Here is a 19,354-nt window from a genome sequence, read left to right as displayed (position 1 = left end):
CCTCACATCCTATGACCATTTATTTTACTAAGTCCTTTTGATTCTACGACTACAATATCTTTTAACTCTGTACTTTTTTTTCCCTATTCCTACTGCCAGTTCTCTAACTTAGGTTGTCATGGACAACTGCCTGATTATTGTAATGGTGCCCTTCCTTCATTATCTCTTCTAATCTGCTCTTCATACTTCTGCCAAAGTAATCTCCCTTAAGCTCAGATCTAATCATATCAATTCTTTTTCTCAGAATCTTTCAGTAGATACCTATTAACTAGTCATTAAAGTTCAAACTCCTTAGGCAGCCATTTAAAGCCTTCCAAAATGTGATACCATCTGATGTTCTTTCCAGTTTTATCTCATATTACTTACTGTAACATATCCTATGCTACACACCCACTCTGGAATTTTTGCCCATCCATATCTTGTATTTTTTTATTCCCCTCCATTAATCACACACTTCCTTTACTCCAATTTCCATTGGTTAGAAAGAACCTTCTTTTATATCATGTTTTTACCTCCTTTATGAAACTTCCGGTTTTTCCTAGGTATCACTGATCTCTCCCTCTTCTAAACTGTCACATAGCACTTTGTACTTTTCTTATTTATTTCTAATTTTCTATTAAAATTTGTATGTTGTATGCATACATTTATATATTTATATTTCTATTACACATTGTATTTTCTACTAAATTTATGTGATCATTATATACATACATTATTTCTCACACTAAATTGTAAATTTCTTGAAGGCCAGTACCATGTTATGTCTTTCAGCACCTAGCTCAGAGATCAATAAATATTTTTGAATTATTTTTGAACAACTTGTGATTGAATATTCAACATTAAAGGAATATTTCAGAGATATCTAGACTTTCTTCAGTCTAGAACATATAATTTACCCTAAAGAGTTAAAGGATTGTATATTTTCATAAGTCATTGAAAATAGAGATAATGGAGCTTTTATGTACTATCCATGTCAATGTTTTTCAACCTGTCAGGGTTTTAAACTTTGTTATAAGCAAGCTAAAACAGGGATTTCTCTTGTCATCTCCTCATTTGCCACGTGGCTAAAAATTGGAGAAGCCTAAAGGAAACAAACTAGAATATTTAAATGGGATTGGGCTACTGAGCTTAAATTTGGAGAATTTAATCAATGTACTGCATAAATATGTCACTCTCTTTCTTTGAAAACATTCACTTTATTATGTAAAGTACTATATTAAATTTTTCTTGATGATTAATCCAAAAGGAGTAAAATAGATAAATAAAAATTTTATACATATATATGTTCATAGATAGAGAGAAAGATACACTGTACTTATTCCAGGCAATGTAGTTATTTTACTTATAAAAATCCTTGAAATGAATTATACCTGATTTTCAACAGGCTATTTAAAAAACACTGTCATACTTTAAAAGAATGTTTTCAAAATTGACAAGTAAAATATTTAAGCATCATTTTTCTTATTTCTTTAAAAAGGTTGCTTCGGGTCTAAAATTAACACATCACTTTTTGCTTTTCATATACAAACTTCTTTGGGCTTCTATAGGTAAAACATAATGTTTCTATTTAATCCTAATTAGGATTGGAACATGAAATATGACTAAGAAATGTTGGTAAGACTGATGTGATTATGAAACCAACACTGATCTATCATTTGCATAAAATAATATAAAATGTTCTGAATAGGAGGGAAAAAAATATAATCTTACTGGCCAGTGGGGTCCAAAGACAAAGATTTGACTTCGTGCAATATCAACACGGTTCCAGGCCAGAGCTAAACTCAGTTGATCAGGAGCTGATGCATTTGTACCTGAAGAACCAAAAACAATTATTCTGAGTAAATGTAGAATATTTAACTCTGAAGAAACAACTTGGGTCACTAACAATATAAAAGTGAGAGATATTTCTATAGCTCACATAGAGAAAGAATGGTCAGTAATAGAATCTTTGCCCCTTGATTTGAAGAAGGTCTAAGCCCACAAATTTTTTGAGATAAACTGTGACACCAGCCTGTAGTCCCAATATTCTTTTAGTGAAATGCTTCCTCTCCCCAACATTTGGTGGCTAGACCCTGTCAGCATTAGTTGCAGGGTATCTGAACTATTCTTCTATAAGAGTTTATTTTCAGAGAAAAGTATGTGTATTTTAAGATTTTAAAAGTAAAAGTTGCTAAATTTTAAAATGAATTGTATAAATGTATTAAGGCAAATTGTCTTTATAAGGAATGATCTTTGCACTCTTTTATATTATCTAATTACTAATTATATTTCACTATATGAATTTTTTAGTTCCGCTAAACTAAAGGTTACATCAGGTACTAAATTTGCAAATGTAGATCCACATGTAAGTGGAGGAAATCATGACAGGGAAGTGTTTACCTTGAATAATTAAAAAAAAAACATATAAGCTCTTTGAAAGAGAGATAGTTTCATTTTTTATATCTGTATCCTAGTGTAGTGCTCAACACATAGTAGGGATTTAATAAAAGTTCATTAATTTCTGGGTTTACTAAAGGAGAAGATGGCATAGATTGTGATATGCACCATTCAAATGAGTATTGTTATCAATGGGATCACAAATTCATTGAACCATTGACATATATGGCATGGACTAATCATACTGTTTAGATAGTATACTTGACAAAGGATGCCCTGGAATGAGAGCTAATCAATTAATTAATGACACATAAAAACTGATTCTAGTTTCAGGATGAAGTAATTCTCTTTTCAAGGCTATGTTTGCATATATGTTAATCCATAAGAAAGCCTAATTTTATGAACTTTCTATTACCTTTTTGTAGACCAAACAAGTAATGGAAAAATGATGTGGTGTGCTGACAAAAACACTAAACAAATGGACAGTTTGAATCCTGAGGCCACAACTTAATAAAGAGTGCAAAGATCATTCCTTATAAAGACAATTTGCCTTAATACATTTATACAATTCATTTTAAAATTTAGCAACTTTTTATAAAATCATATCTCTAAGTCTATTTCTTTATTTAAAATGAGGATATTGGAATGAATTGGAATTTCTTCTTTAGAAGTCTGAAATTCATGGATTAATTTTCATCAAACTGGTTCCTTTAGGATATACCTGCATAGACAAAATGTTTATGAAAGAAAAAGGAATATGATGTACTTGAGTACTGATATGGCTTCTTTCTCACAATAAAGACTAAAGGTTGAGAACAGTGTTTCCTATATGTTGAATTGAAGTGAATCATGATTTTCTAGAGAACTCACCCTTTAGCAGAGCAGTTAAAATTGCCATTTCAATATCCTGTTGGCCTTCTGAACCCATTCGGAACACAGTGACCTAAGAACAGAGATTAAAACATAAACATTGTGTTAAAGCAAAGTTGAAAATGAAAGAAGAGTATATGTTTTAATACTGCAAACATAATGCCATCATGCAAGTCTCCTTCTAAAGCCTTATGATAATGTAGAAGTGAAGCTGATTTCTCAAAGGCTAGGCCAGTACATTTAGCACAGATGCTTGATAGGTCCTATCCAATCAAAAACCTTTCATGTTTAAAAGCCCAACAATGAGCCACATGTCTATCTCTATGGGGACCAGTCTGGCTGAATTCAGAGAGGCTTGTTATTAGGTTGATCAAAGAGTAATAACTCTTGGCCACGGTAATTGTGGAAGATCATATCTACTAAGTCATGAGAGGGAGAAAGAAGGAGGGTAGAGAGGCTCAGTCTGTATTGTGGAAGGTGTAACCATATTGGAGGAATCATAGATTCTTGAAGTGAAGTGAAGCAGAATAGACCAATAATTGCTGAAATAATTTTGTGGGCTAAATAATTTATAAGGAGGTGTACTTTATTTTTAAAGTCTCAATATAATCTTCATAATAGTTTTCCTCTTCGCCATGAATTTTGCTCACATTCCTATACAGTCATACTTCACTTAACATCATCAAATGGGTCCATAAAAAAATATGATTGAAGTAAATCATCACAAGGCATGCTGAGTTATCAGAAGCTGGTCATAGAGATCACCTAGTCTAACCCACTCAGTTTCACAGATAAGAAAGCAGAGATCCTAGACAACTTTGCCTAAGGCCACAAACATTCAAAAATCCCAGGTAGGATTTGCACTCAGGCTCCCAGGCTCTAAATTCAGTGCTCTTACTTACACCCATAGAAATAATGGAAAATATATTTCTGGGATACCAAAAATGAGGTCAAACACCAGCTATTTTACAGATCTGAAGGCAGGAGTGGGTGCTAATCTAGGGGAAAGGGCCATTGGAGAATATTTGGATACAGTTAGTATCTAGCAGTTAGTAAGTAGTCTGGACACCTGATAGACTTAAAAGGAACCTCTGAAGTTATCAGCTATGTACCAGTCCTTCTCCCTCACCAACTGAATTTGTCTTAAATTTTTTAAAGATGAAGTCTTCATTCCAGTTGCTTGTCCACAGCATTGAGAAATTTATCCAGCAAGTTCTGAGGAAACCAGTAGGACTTTAAACTTATAGAAATTGGACTAAAAGTACAGAAAACCATTAAGATCTTTTTTTTTCTTTCCTTTTCCTTAGTATTTCAGAATCATCTAGATGAAATGATTAACTTGATGAATTTTTGCTATGTACCTGTGAAATGTCTATATAAAGTACAAGCACCCTCTGGGATGTCTTTAGCTAAGTGAAAAACAAAGACTCAAAATGGGCATTAATTGTATTGGACTCAAAGCTGAAGGATAAAATAGTAGAGAGCCTCAAATTGGACTGATCCTGTGATTTCATTGATATAGGGCACCTTCTCTGCAACCTAGAATCTTGGAAAATTGCCTATAGCACTGAGATGTCCAGTAATGTGTTTGTCACATGTTTTTACATATCAGAGGTGGTCTTTCTGGCTTAGGCAGGCTTACTGTCTGTTATGCCTCACTGACTCATATTTGAATGGAGCTTAGTTATAATGTTTTGAAAAGTATTGTTGCTGCAGTAATGTAGAATATGCCTGGGCATTTATTTGTTTGGCCTGCTACTCCAACATATGTTGGAAGGACTATTCTTACTTAATGCTTACAGTTTGATTACCAAGAGAGATTAGAATCTACTAATAGATTTCATATATATGCTTTTAAGATATACCGTCCTCAGTCCAGTAATTACTATACTCATTTTTTCATATGAGGAAACACAAGCTCTGAGATAGTTAAAGGACTTGGCTATCCCATGTTAGTTGAAGGTGAGATTCAAATTAAGGTCTCTTGATTCGACATATATCATCAGAGTGTTTAACTGTTTTTTAATATGTTACAAACCTCTTCACAGTCTAGTGAAACCTATGGAACTTCCCAGAATGTTTTTAGATGCATAAAATAACATATCAGCTTTAAAAGAAAACCCAATTATACTAAAATACAGTTAACAAAATATTTTTAAAATCTTAGTTCAATGACTCTAGGTTAAGAATCCTCATTCTAGACAATACTGCCCCTCACAAAAATGGTTACCTAATCAATTATACTCTATTTGCAACTTATTTGTAAGCTTAGAATGCTAACAGAGCCATTTCACATTAGGATATCGAAGTGGAAGAGACCTAAAAAACTATCTCCATAGCCCTTTCATTTTATAGATAAGAAAACTGGGACCCAGAGATAGGAGATGATTTACCCAAAGCAACATAGATAATTAGTGTTGGAGCCAGGATTGTGATTCAGATACCCTTGATTCCCAGTCTAGTGCTCTTGGCAATATATTAGGTAGCAGTACTGTTGGTATGGATGATGGCTCTGTCCTATGAGCATACTAAATAGGAAAGAAGGCTAGGGAAATGAATATTTGCATTTTCAAATGGAAATAATAAAACATTGTAATTATATTGTTTAATGATTATAAGTCACTTTTCTTTCATAATTCTTCTAATCCCTTTAAAGTCTATTAAAGAGCTCTGGTAAATTTCTACAGAAACATTAAGAAAAAATGTAGCTCATCTTCCATAACTTATCTCAAAGACACAATAATTAAACTGAAATTAATTTATACATTCCATGGCCAATGAGATTTGGCATTTATTCTCCCTTCACATTTACTAGGCATTGGTATGCTTCACCTAATTGATGGCTTGTAAATAAAGGCTATGAAACTGAAAAGAAATTCAGTGCCTTCCTAAAAGACAAGAAAGTTGGAATTCTCATAAAATGATTGATTTGACATGGAATGCAAAATACTTCTTGGGAGCAGAAAAACAAAAGCATGACAAACTGTAGTTTAACGCTGCCTGAGTAGAATCAGAAAGAAAATATAGTACTTCACTGAATTTTGAGACACTTACAAGTTCTTTCTTTTTCATGCACTCCATGATAATTACAAACAGCTGATGGGATTGAATCTTATTGTAGTTAAATGTTTTCTGAATGGTAACTAGAAGCTGATCCTTGAGTGGGTCACTTATTATCCTATTCAAGAAAAGACATGAAAACAAAAAGCAAAACATTACAGAAAACTCTGATCATTAAAAAAAAAAAAGTATACCTAAGTATCTATCTAGGATCCCTATTTTAATGCTATCTGGAGTTGACAGGATTTTCCTTTTTCTATAATTGCAAGTCTGTAGACAAAAATCTAGTTAAAAGTACCGTCTACAGTTATAGTAAATTTCAACTTCCTTGAAACTTCATAAAGGAAGATAATGTTTTGAAGGGACCATATTGTCACTTCAGATAGAATTCTGTTGGAATTACATTATCCTGACCCTGAGGAATCAAAGAAACGCATGCAATAACTTTTTGCTATTTTGAAATGTTAAAAAATAAACAAACTTTTTAGTTTCTCATCTGAAGAGACTTCCTTATTCGCTTACCAGGTAAACCATGAAAAGTAATTCATTCCCCTTGATAATATGTCAGAAATCTTACCCTCCTCCTTCACAGTACTTGTGTGCAAAAGACAAAATGTCTGATGCTCGTCCGCTGCCATCACAGATCACAACAGGAATAGGGGGATCTTCCCGAAGACATTCCAGGACAATGGAGATCACGTTGGGACCCCCTTCAACAATAAGGCCAACGACAGGAACACCTTGTCCTAGTCCTACAACACAAAGAAAATCTTCCATTGAGACCAAAGTTATAGCACTCCAAGCCCCCTATGTCTAATCTGATCTACTTTTGACAAGTCTTTGACAAGTGAAAAGAAACAATATAAATTTGTCCCTCCACACCTCTAGTAGATCCAGCTGATACTGACTTAATATTTTTATTTAGACCTATACTTTGATTATATAGAAAAGACCAGAACTAAGAAATATAAAACTTTCTAATATATATGCAAATTAAATCAGGTCTCACCAGTCATATGATAAATGGGTAGTAAAATAGCTTTCTACAGGACATGATTTGAGGGTCATCAAGACAATTTCTTCCATTGATATAGTTATGGTTCCTGATATTTCATCATTAATTTTTTTTATTTTTTTATTTTTTTTCATTAATTTTTTTTAAAAGAAAATGTTCATTTTGCCTGGGATGAGGTGTTTATTGAACAGTGGGAGGAATGGATGATACATCAATTATTATACTAACAGGGATTATCTCCACATTTATAGAACACTTTAAAGCTTATAAAATACTTTTCTTGTAACAAACCTCCTGTGCATATTATTATCTCAACTTTTCAAAAGAGTAAGTTGAAGTTTAGAGAGTTTAAATGATGTACAGGCTCATAAAACTAAAATATCTAATAAATAATTTATTACTACTTATTGTTATGGAGCAGGATACAAAAGAAATGGGTGATATGAGAGAATGGAGATGGGATCTAGTCCTAGCTCCACTAATTACTTTCTAAATGATATTGGATAAGTGTCTTTATTTCATGGGCTCAACATCCTCATCTATAAAATAGGGAAATGATCCCAAAGAACCCTTTCAGTTAGAGGATTCTATAAACTCATAACCAAGCCATTGGATTATGTTTTGATGTTGGATAAAGCTATGGGGAACATTAAGGCTGCTGAGACCAATGTAATGCTGGGGAAATAAAAATTTGAGGGAGATCATAGATAAGGAGCTGAAATTGACCCTGCAAACTATCTGGTAAACTTCTTTATGGATAGAAAAAGTGAGTCAAAGGAGACTAATGACTTGTCCAAATGATGCAGATAAAAGATAGAACAAGGATTTGACCCTGATCCTCCTGCTGTACTACAAATCATGGAACGCCAAAGATAGCTTTGATGACCACAGTTTTTTCTGGTGTTGACACTAACAAAATGTTCAAATTCTGAACAAGTTAAACAAAGTTTATTAGACTGCTTTTTTTAGTTTATGATAATATTCAACAGTCCTGCAGGCTGAACCAGGCTTGAAGTCAGGAAGACTCATCTTCTTGAGTTCAAATCCAGCCTCAGACACTAGCAGGGTGACCCTGGGTAAGTCACCTAATCCTCTTTTCCTCAGTTTTCTCACCTGTAAAATAGCTGGAAAAAGAAGTAGCAAACCATTGCAGTATCTTTGCCAAGAAAGCCCCAAATGGAATCACACAGAACTGAAATAACTCAACAGCAACAACAACATAAGACCAAGTACTGAAGATCTACACTTCTAAGGAGCTCCATATAATAACACAGTAATGAAAAGAGTAATTAGGAGATCACCAAAGGAGTGGATAGTTCAGCAATATTGGGTCCCATATCAGTGCAGTGGCAGATACGGCATTAATATGAGGGTTATGACAAATGAGTTCTTTGAAAATTCTCACTTCTGGATTTTCTGCTTTAAAGTTGGTTAAACCAACTCAATCTTGGTGGTTAACATTTATTTCTCAAAGTCAAATGGTTTCCCCTGACAAATAGTGCTTTCCTTAAGTCACTAAAGGCACAAAAAAGTGACAGCCAGAAAGTTCACATAAAGGACACGATGAACACAAAGTGAAAAGTAATAGCTAAATGATAGCTTTCAGCTAGTGATCCATTTACATTCTTAAAAATTGTTGAGGACTCCAAAGAGCTTTTAGGAGATTATATATACTGATTTATGCCATATTAGAAATTAAAAGTTTTAAAATTATTTTAATTTCACTTAAAATGACTCATAACCCAAATGTTGTTAACATAATATATTTTAAGAAAAATAATTATGTTTTCCAAAACAAAAAAATAGTGAGAAGAAAATTTTTTTTGTTTTGGAAAACATAATTATTTTTATGCCATTAGTGAGAAGAATGGCACTATTTTGTATATTATTCAAATTTCATTAATGTCTGGCTGAATAAAAATCAGCTAGAATCTCATCTATTTTTCCTATTCGACTTATGATATGTCATTTTGGTTGAAGTATATAAAGAAAATCCAACTTTAGAAAGATATGTAGTTGGAAAAGGGAATAGTATTTAATAGGAAAAATAATATTATATAAACAGTTTTGATCTCACAGACCCCCTGAGGAACACTTTGAGGCTAATCATTTAAGTTATGACAGAAGCTACCCACTTCTAACACTACTCAAAATTCTTTAAAAATCAATAAAAGCAAGGAACCCTTATTAAAAATTTCAATTCTTTACTTTTCCAGATTATATAATGATACAAAAATTACAGCCATATAAAAATCTAATTTGAATATAAATTAGAATGGTAACATTTATTATCTGGAAAGCATCTGCATTGATTTTGTTTTGTTCACTCCCAGAATGAAATAATGCCTTTATGAATTAGATTCATTGGTTGCCATTTTTTCAGTTCTTCAGCAACGTAGTGGCCAACTAAATTTTGTCCCGGAGAGTAGCAGAAATTAGGTCTTCTGGGCTTAGGCTGGAATCATTAATGCTGACATAGGTCAGTGCTGTAGAAGACGACAGCTGAGCATCCCTTTGCTGTCCCTGCCCCACTCTGATTTCCAGGCATAGGATGACAAAGGGAAGCCCACAGGTCATATAGTCAGTTGGAGTTTTGCTGATGTGATGACTTATGACTCGAAACAGAATAAAAACACTACAACAAAAAAACATTCAACTTGACTAAAGTTTAAATTCAGGATATGAATCTAGGATGTCAGAAAACTTCAAAGGAATAAGCTGCTCTCCCAGTTCCAAAGCATTGCTTGATAGTTTTAGTCTTTCAGTTTTCTTCTTTTCTAATCTAGTTTGCCATCCAACAACTCACACTGTTTGGAGTGAAAGTTTATTAAAATGTTTCTTTAAAACATCACAAATATTATTAGATGAAAGAATTATTAAAATTTTAAACTTTACCAACCAATTCCCCGCTACTTATCTGCTGAATTTCCTAAACTGTAAAAACATACTTTATAGTTACTACTTACTAACCTTCAAAACTATGACTACAACAAAATGAAACTTAAAGAAAAGCTAAAATCAGTACACTCAAATGAGTGTTGTTTCCCATTTCAAATTGGATATCTTTGAAGGTTAATATATCTATTTTAATGAAACTGCCATTTTAAGTAACTTTGGGGAGATTCCTATTTTAGAACTGTTTTCAGAGATAGTTGACTAGCTCTGAGAAAAAGTTGTCTAGCCAGTGTCACTACTTTACAACCATCTTCACTCTATATGGGATTATAGAATATTAGCCAGCTCAATTACTTTAGGAGATTCAGTAGCTCTTGGCCTCAAGTAACTTTTGGCTATTTTTAGAATCAGTCTCTCAGAGGACCAAGATTTGTCATTATTGAAGATTCTCAACAGAATTTGCTATGAGCTCTGTATTCTAAAAGAGCAATCCCCCAAATCTTTTGAACAATGTTATCATTGGAATAAATATGTAACCTTCCAAAGTGACTGCTAAAAGGTCAAGACTCATTTGTATGCATAAGTTTGACATGGTTGTTACAAATTCAGCCATGTCTTGTATATAATCATACCATGTGTAACTAATATATATATCTAAATCCTCTATTTGCCACTCATTACTATTCAGGTTTTTGGTTTACTTACGTGTGTTAATCTTTTGTAAAGAGATATGTTTTTCCAATTGCCGCCGGAGCTTTACTTCTGCTCCATATTTACCAAGCGTGCCATTATCCGCCAAGATGAAGTGAGTATGAGAGTTGTTGAGCACAGAAAGTTTACTTAAAGGATTTGACATGGTTTGATAAACCCTTGACACCTAATAAAAATATATAGGCATTAAAAATGTTTTTATTATTACTGTAAAATACAACCTTAAAGGAGCAATAATCATAAGTTAATTTTGAAGTAAATTTATGAGACAAGAATGACAGGTAAAAATATTGATTTAATAGCTATTCTAACCTAATATAGAAAACTGATGATGATTCTTGAAAAGGTCATTATATCTTTACATATAACTGGAAAAAAGAAAAGGTCATTGGTGGAATTGCCAAGTTTACAAAACCCTTTTTATATAGAAGCTCATGAACTGATATGCCTAATTTACCTTCATTTCTCTATCTTTGCTGAATTAAAACATTATATAGTAAGCAAATGAATAAATAATACCTTAGCATAATGACAGTTCAGAAACTTGCAAGTTCCTAAAACAAAAGACTTACATCCTTTCCAATGAGGTCTTCCTTATTTTCTACAATGCCCCATGGAGCAATTCCTATGGCACAAATCCTGCCCCTGGACTTTGAAGAATGATCTTTCAAGGCATCGCCTACATGGCTAATGACACCTACAAAGTAGAGATAATTTGTTGGAGTGGATGATTTTTAAGGCCCCTTCAAGCCTATGATTTTATGATCTTTCATGTGCTTTGGATCACAACTTTTATCTATACTAATGAATTTTAAGGAACTCTCCTGAATTTCATGGAAATCAAATAAGAACCAGTGCCCCCTATCATTTTTTAAAATGATAAAATAGTTTAACCAATTCACAGTAAATAACAATCCTGCTTTAATTCCTGGAAGAAAAAAGGGCAAAGAAACAAAACGCCACAAAATTATATAGGGAGGACTTGGGTAGTACTGCAGATTTTTTAGCACTGATTCTGAAATCTAATGATAGGTCCAAATGAATTCTCTATTTTGTTCAGTGGTCCATAAAATATATACATACACTCCTCCATGTCCCCACACCCCATATATATATTTACTATCAGCATAGGTACTTTGAAAAGGCTTATATGAATTACTAGAAGATACTTCAGGACATATAATTTCTTCCCCTTGTCAATTAAATGGTAGGGGAAAAAAAGACACTCTTTTCTTACCAGTACTGACTCCTCCTGTGAAAATCCAGGCTCCTGTTGTCATGGCAGCTTTGATTAACCCTTTTCCAAATACCTGCTTCAGTTTGGGCTGCATCTCAAAGTTCTGGAGTCCCCCATGAACAGAGATTAAGAGTTTGGGAAGTTCCAGTTGCCAGTCTTTCACCATAAGATGAAGCAGTGAGTCTGGTTTGGTGTCATATGACACACGGATATACTGCAAAAAATTTTGTGATACTCTTTAAGAACAAGCTTTTGGTTATGCTTCTTGGCTCAAAGATAAAAAAAAAATCAAATTAGATACATACAATAGGGAATTTTTTCTACCATGTAGGTCCTTTGGTCCTACTAATCCCTCCCTTGTCAATTCTGTTCCTCCACTCCCAAACCCAACTTGTATGATTCTGGTTCACTAACAAAATAGAAACTCAGAGATGGAAAAATTTAATATCTCATCTTCTATGACACTCTGGGCTGGACTTGGAGTCCATCTTTCACAAGCAGAAGAGCAGAATAGAAGGACAAATTGTTCAAAATAACCAGGCACTAAGATAGGAGATCTTCAGTAGATATTAAGATTTAAGCCTGATATTCTCAGTAGAGAAAAAAAATTAATATTCAGAATTGGTAGCCTTTGTGAATTATTTCTTTGTGCCCATTGGTACCATGCTAATTGCTATAACATTTGCCAACAATGTATAGTATAATTCTGGGAGACTATGTCTTATAGTGCTTTGAATAAAACAAAATTGTTCTCAAAGAATATTCACAGGACAGTGAAATAAGTAATGTTACAAAAATGTAATGGCACCATGTGGGAGGAAGTATTGTCCTGTTTTCTAAATGAGAAGTAAGAAAGTGTAGTGGTCATAAAACCAATTTTGAGGTAAGTAAGACCTGAATTCGAGTCCAATCTTTGGCATATATTGATTTTGGACAAGACCTCCAAACAATTCTCTAAAATTAAAAATCACATTAAGCTGCAGATCTGAATTGGTAAAAGGAATTTCTTCACTAGCTGTTCCCAAAACTAATAGAATTCCAGGACTGGATAAAAATAAAAAAAATTCAAGATGTTGAAAGGATGCATGGCATAGAAAAACACACATATCTGGCAATGTTAATCAGAATATCAAAGGTTACTCTTTATAATAAATAATTAGGCTCTTTCTGAGTTCAGGTGAGGTAGTTAGTTTCTGATAATCCTGACCTTGGAAATCCTTGGGAATTTTTTTAAGATCTCAAAATTTATGTAGTTATATATATACGCATACCTATATCTGTATGTATGTATACAAGTATGTATGTGTGCAAGTTTGTATGTATACATATTGTAGAATAGAAGAGAAAATAATATATATAATAATAATAATTTGGGGAACTCATAAGCAAGAAAAATTCTTCTTCTTTCAACTCAATACCTTCTTGTCCAGGATAACACAGCTAGTAAGTATATGTTGAATGTAGGATTTAGCTCTCATTTTCTTAGATCCAAGGCCAGCTTTCCATCCATTACACCATACTGTTTATAATGTGCATACGATGTATATAAATTAAATATTTATGTATGTTTATACATGTTTAAGAAAAGAAAAATATTTTCTGTGGCATTACTGTATTTTTAAGTCAAATAAAGTCAAATACCTAGTAGCCACAAGAGTCCCTATGACAGATACACAAATCATAAACAAAGTTAATAATATTAGATTATATTGATCCATTGTAATTTTTTGCAAAGAGAAGCTATTCCATGGTTTCAGAGTTAGAGAAAAAAATGTCAATTTAAAAATCATCCCAGGAGAGCTTAAGAGTATCTGGAATAATATCAAATCACACATTTGTTAGGAAAATAAAACTTCCTTTCTATATCTAAAGAAGGTTCTTGAATAGTCAAACAAAGACATGAAAAAATATATAGGATAAAGATAACTTTGAATTTATTCCATGGAATTGTTTGAGGTCTATGGCCCAAACTAGGAATAGGAGTCTTTTTTCATGAAGATTTATATGTTCTCTCAAAATGATGTCCAATTTTTTAATAAGAAGTATAAAAAGAACCCATTCCACCCCTGAATGAAAAACATGATGAAAATATGATTTATGTAGTAGGGCTTCACATTTGTGGTACCAATGGCAAATCCCTCTTCATTTCTCCTCAATGTATCTCTTACCATGGCTTTGTTTGAATGTCCACCACCCTGAAATTCCAGCATTCCATAGGAATCTGTGGGATAGACTTGGGTATGTTTATTGACAGACCATTTCTCTGGCTGTGCCTCCATTTGTTTATTTTCCTCCACATTTTTGTTGGGGGTGGTACTTGGAAGAGGTGGAATATGTTGGGAAATAAGCAGGCCACAGCAACACCTAAAAATAAAGTTCATAAATCTCTGTTTTCATTAAACAAATACATCAGCATGGTAGAAGATGGCTTTTCTCTTCTCATTGATTCTATCACTAATACAGTCCACAGCGTTGATCAGCCTATGCTGCCAAATGTATGTTGCCAATATATAAACTTGTCCTGAAATACCATTACAAATCAAGTATAGGTTATAATCTATAGTTGAATTTTTAATCAGTCACTAAGTATAATGCAAAAAATAAATAGGATCTGTATCTCTGTCTTGAAAGAGCTTATAATCTCTACTGAATAATTGAGGAATGAGATATTACACAGGATAGCATTTTCCATACAAATAATGAAAAAAACTTTACAATTTAATCAATGAAAATGAAAAACATTTTAAAATATATTTTGTGTTTTCCTGCCTTACTAAACAGTTTAATGCCATGCTTTTTATTAATGGTAGAGGGTCATTATTACAAAATCCAGTTATTGCACTGTGCTCTCAGGAACTATTTATCCTGATTTGAATGGTACCAGATTTTTTGTGCTTTTTCAGTTTTAGAGCTCCTGTGATAATTGTTAAGTAAATGAAACTTGGGTGACTCATTATTTTCGAAGTGAACAAAAATCTATAATGTTATCTTTCTTTGATCATTTTATGGCTAAATCATGCAAATAAGTATGGGGATCCATACTTGATCTTGTAGAAAAATATGACAGAATAGACATGAAGAGTACAAATGCAAAAACCTACAAAAGTTATCTTCACTTCATAGTACAAAAAAGAACGACATTTTTTAGGCAAAATGTAACTGATCATGCATGTCATCATATATGTCATGAATCATAAAATATAATACCATAATTTATTGATTACATCTATGAAATATTGAAACAGAACAAAAATAACATTCTCAGAGAAGACTATAATAGTCTGAAACTCTACAAAGTTTGGTTATGCCTTATACAGTAGTGTTACAAGATACATTCCTCAGCAAGACGGAGAAGGAAAATCTGTTTCTTGAACTGAATGGTGCCAAGAGGCTAATATCTTCTATATTTTGTTCATTGTGTGCCTGGCATATAATAAATGCTTCATAAATGTTTGCAGGAGTGAATTTTACTGTTCTTAGCACCTAAGAATATTCTGAATTTGTTTGAGGAAAATGGAGTCACTTTAGGGATAAGCAGTAGCCATCATGTTTCCTTTAGACCTTAAGCAATCCTCTGAGACTCCTGGATTTCAATAGAATTGTGTTCCTCCTATAATTAAGACCCTTCATTTATTCAGATGTGCACTTCTCATGTGGAATTCCATCACCACCTGTTCTCTGATTGTCTTTATGGCAATAAATCTGATAAATGAAAGAAATGTATTAAGGAGTTATCCTATCAGTTCTCTCTCTCTTCATAGGGATGTGAATTTTCACAATGGCCTTTGGAAGGAAATACTATAATTGGAAGGGATGATTTTAATGGTAGAAATTTCATTTTTCAGGGCAAGTCGGTGATAGATGAAAGACTGAGGAAATTTTAAGACATGCCTCAAATTATATCTCCCACATTTATTTAAAGGACAAGAATGAAGACAATTATTTTGAACTGGGTGGAAAAGACCAAAGTTTTCCAAGGGCTTTAGTGGAGTTAGAATAGTGACTGGGTTTTTTTTTTAATCTTTGTTTGTCTTTTTCTTCAATTGTAAGTAAGAGGTTAATTTCCTTGAAAAATCATTACATGAAACTGTTTGCATTTTTGTTTTTCTTCCCGGGTTATTTTTACCTTCTGAATCCAATTCTTCCTATGCAACAAAAAAACTGGTTCTGCACACATACATTGTATCTAGGATATACTATGACATATTCAACATATATAGGACTGCTTGCCATCTAGGGGAGGGGGTGGAGGGTGGGAGGGAAAACTCTGAACAGAAGTGAGTGCAAGGGATAATGTTGTAAAAAAAATTACCCTGGCATGGGTTCTGTCAATAAAAAGTTATTATAATAAAAAAAGAAAAAAGAAAAATCATTACATGGTAGCAATCAGAACATATTGAATTCTTGGTTTGAAGAAATTCTTTAATTTGAAAATAATTCTCATCTTCCATGTGATAGAATATTTCTTATCTAAACACAGCATCAAAATAAAACTAAATAAATTGTGGAGATTATATGAAATATTTACATAAAACAAGTATTATCTAATGGTTACTATAACCCAAGGCAAAGTTGCAAAGTAGGTGAAGTTGGCCTCTGCCAAACTCATGATACCCTTCTGTACTCTGCTTTTACTTCCTGGAGTCTGATCTACCCTCAATTCCTTCATATTTCATTAATATTTTGTCCCTATCTGGAAAAAGCTCCCATTTTCTGAGGGCACTGGTTTTGAGGTGTTTAAAGGAAAGTAATTTTAGTGTCATATTAAAGTAATGCCTATTAAGGAAATTTTTGCTTTTTAATAGAGGACCTTGTCAATCCAAATAACTCTGTAACGAGTAGATTTAATGATGAAAATAGTTTTGATCAGGACTCTTTTTTAGTATCTTTGTTTACTTCAAGCTCCCTTCTTCTGTCTTTACTAGGAGTTTCCTTTCTGAAAAGCCGTCAAACCCAAGGCAAGATTACTATAATTTAGTTCACCTGTTTGGGTCTTTACTGCTGGCAATTGTGTAGATGCATTCTCTTTTGGAAAAGGTCTTCTCTATCCAAGATTTCTGTCCCTGGAAGAGGAAGAAGTAGAAATTAGATGAGCATATCTTAAATCCATCATCTATTTCTAGATGACAACAAATGTTGGATTGAAAGAACTGCAGTTAAGTAAACAGGACTGGAAAAACAACTCACACATTAACAACACTGTAAATTCAACTCTAAAAGATGTATGAATTTGATTTTTAAAAAATGACAAAACCAGATTCCAAAGGACTAATTATGAAGTATGCAAATCACCTCCTGACAGAAAGGTGATGGTACAAAATGAGTTCATATCCAAAAATGTGAGACACATAAGAGTTTGTCTTAATTGATTTTGCATATTTGTTACTAGAATTTTCTTCCTTTCAAGTGAGGCAGAGGGGAAGAGATATTAAGGAGGATTGTTCATTAAAAACAAAATAAATTGGAAAATGCAATTTTAATAAATTATAGTTTTTTAAATTCTACAGAAGCTATGAAATTGGCAAGAACCTTAGAATCTAGTCATTTTACAATGAGGAAGAAACAACACAGAGAAGTAAGTTATTCATACTTCTAAAGGTTTAACAGGGTATTAATACCTTATTATTACAGTAATACCTCATCTGTAAAAATCTTATGACTATGTCAAATGACTTTGGGAGTCAGGGTAAGACAGTGGGGTAATCGGTACCATTTCTTGTGTTTAATATCTTCTAAATCATGTGTTTCCATGACAATGTTTTTTGGGGGGGAAATGATAACTTTGGAATTTGGAAATTACATGCAAATGTATAAAAAGGCTCATGAATATGAATTATACTGAAATTTTGTAAATTCTAAAATAAAGTTTTAAGAAAAAATAACTTTTACATATATGCATGTATATAATATATCTATGTATGTATTTTATATAATATGTGTGTACATATGTATGTGTGTATGTATGTATATAGTCTCCCCTATAAGAATACAAAACTACTCCAGGAGGGTAAGGACTATTTGATTTTTGTTTTTGTATCCCCTAAACCAATTTCCAGCACATGAGCACTGATTAGGTTTGTTAAAATGAGAAATCTTCTTCGAGAATGGTATGGTCAAGCTGGCCACAGAGGTCTTTATCAATTCCGGAACTGAATAGTTCTTGTTTTTAGTGTTTAGGAAGTTAGAATGGTTAAAACAAAGAAAGAAACAAACAAATAAAAAAAGAAACCTGGAGATGACAGGATTCTGGCCAGGAGAAGACGGAGAAGTACAGCAACACATTATTGCTTTAATTACTCCAACCACCGTCTTTCAGAGGGAACAGTGAAGCTCAATTACTGAGCTGACAGTGGAGCCTGCAGAATGCGCTAAGTAGGTAGAGGTATCATTAATCATGGCAGCTGGGCCTGGTGCCCGCCTTCTCTGCACCCAAGAAAGCCCTGCCCCACAGACAGATACTGAGTCATTCCTATTGCCTCCATTGTGGGAGCTACTCAAGTCGCTGAGACTGTTGTACCAAATATTCATTCACTGACCGTTCACCTTTGCCTCTATCCCTAACATTCTTCCTAGGACTGGGTCTTTAATGAAATATTGTAGGACTTGGATCATAAAAATCACAGTTCTAAAGCTATTCAGAGGACATCTAACCTAATCTCTTTGTTTTACAGATGGGGAGATTGTGGTTAGAGGCTGACTTGTCCAAGATCTCTCAAGTAATAAACATTAGAGACAGGATTTGAATTCAAGCACTCTGGCCATTGTACTATGCTGCCTCAACTGGAAGGAACTTTCTTGATCCTCTGACCCCCTAGACTTCAGCAACCCCTGCTGGCCCACATTTCACAGATGAGGAAATCAGAGAGATGGAGGGAATTTCCCAAATTTGTACAACTCGTTTATGGCAGAGCCAGAAACAAGAACCCATTTCTCATATTCCCAAATAATTCTCTTTCCACTATACTGTATTTATTTCCACCATGAAAATGTCAATTCTAGTGAAAAGAGCACAGAGAATTCCAAGTTTATTGTTCTTCAGAAGGTACCTGGGATTAAGTGGGAGGAATGGCTCTGCAGAGCCATCCATGCATGGATCTGAGTCATTTTTTGTTCCTAATAAAAAGAAGGCAAATGGGCATTCTAACTCAGTGGAATCAACACAAAGGGTAGCCAGTCAGCTTTTGAAGCAT

General features: G+C 33.4%; 1 protein-coding gene across 1 annotated transcript in view; it reads right to left on the bottom strand.

Annotated features, from left to right (window-relative positions):
• The window catches only part of TRPM1 (transient receptor potential cation channel subfamily M member 1), a gene marked incomplete at its 5' end in the record, with an annotated part of 88,562 nt that extends 71,242 nt beyond the window's left edge, over positions 1 to 17,320 (bottom strand). Inside the window, 9 exon segments of the mRNA XM_031949349.1 lie at positions 1,711 to 1,811; positions 3,247 to 3,319; positions 6,301 to 6,424; positions 6,884 to 7,058; positions 10,922 to 11,093; positions 11,500 to 11,624; positions 12,165 to 12,378; positions 14,333 to 14,528; positions 17,148 to 17,320. Coding sequence (XP_031805209.1) covers positions 1,711 to 1,811; positions 3,247 to 3,319; positions 6,301 to 6,424; positions 6,884 to 7,058; positions 10,922 to 11,093; positions 11,500 to 11,624; positions 12,165 to 12,378; positions 14,333 to 14,528; positions 17,148 to 17,320 — 1,353 coding nt within the window.
• Positions 17,321 to 19,354: the final 2,034 nt, after the last annotated feature.

The sequence above is a fragment of the Sarcophilus harrisii genome, chromosome 2 (genome assembly GCF_902635505.1).
Source record: "Sarcophilus harrisii chromosome 2, mSarHar1.11, whole genome shotgun sequence".
Classification (NCBI taxonomy): domain Eukaryota; kingdom Metazoa; phylum Chordata; class Mammalia; order Dasyuromorphia; family Dasyuridae; genus Sarcophilus; species Sarcophilus harrisii.
Note: the sequence above shows the minus strand (reverse complement) of the source record. Positions and strands in the feature narration are given on the sequence as shown.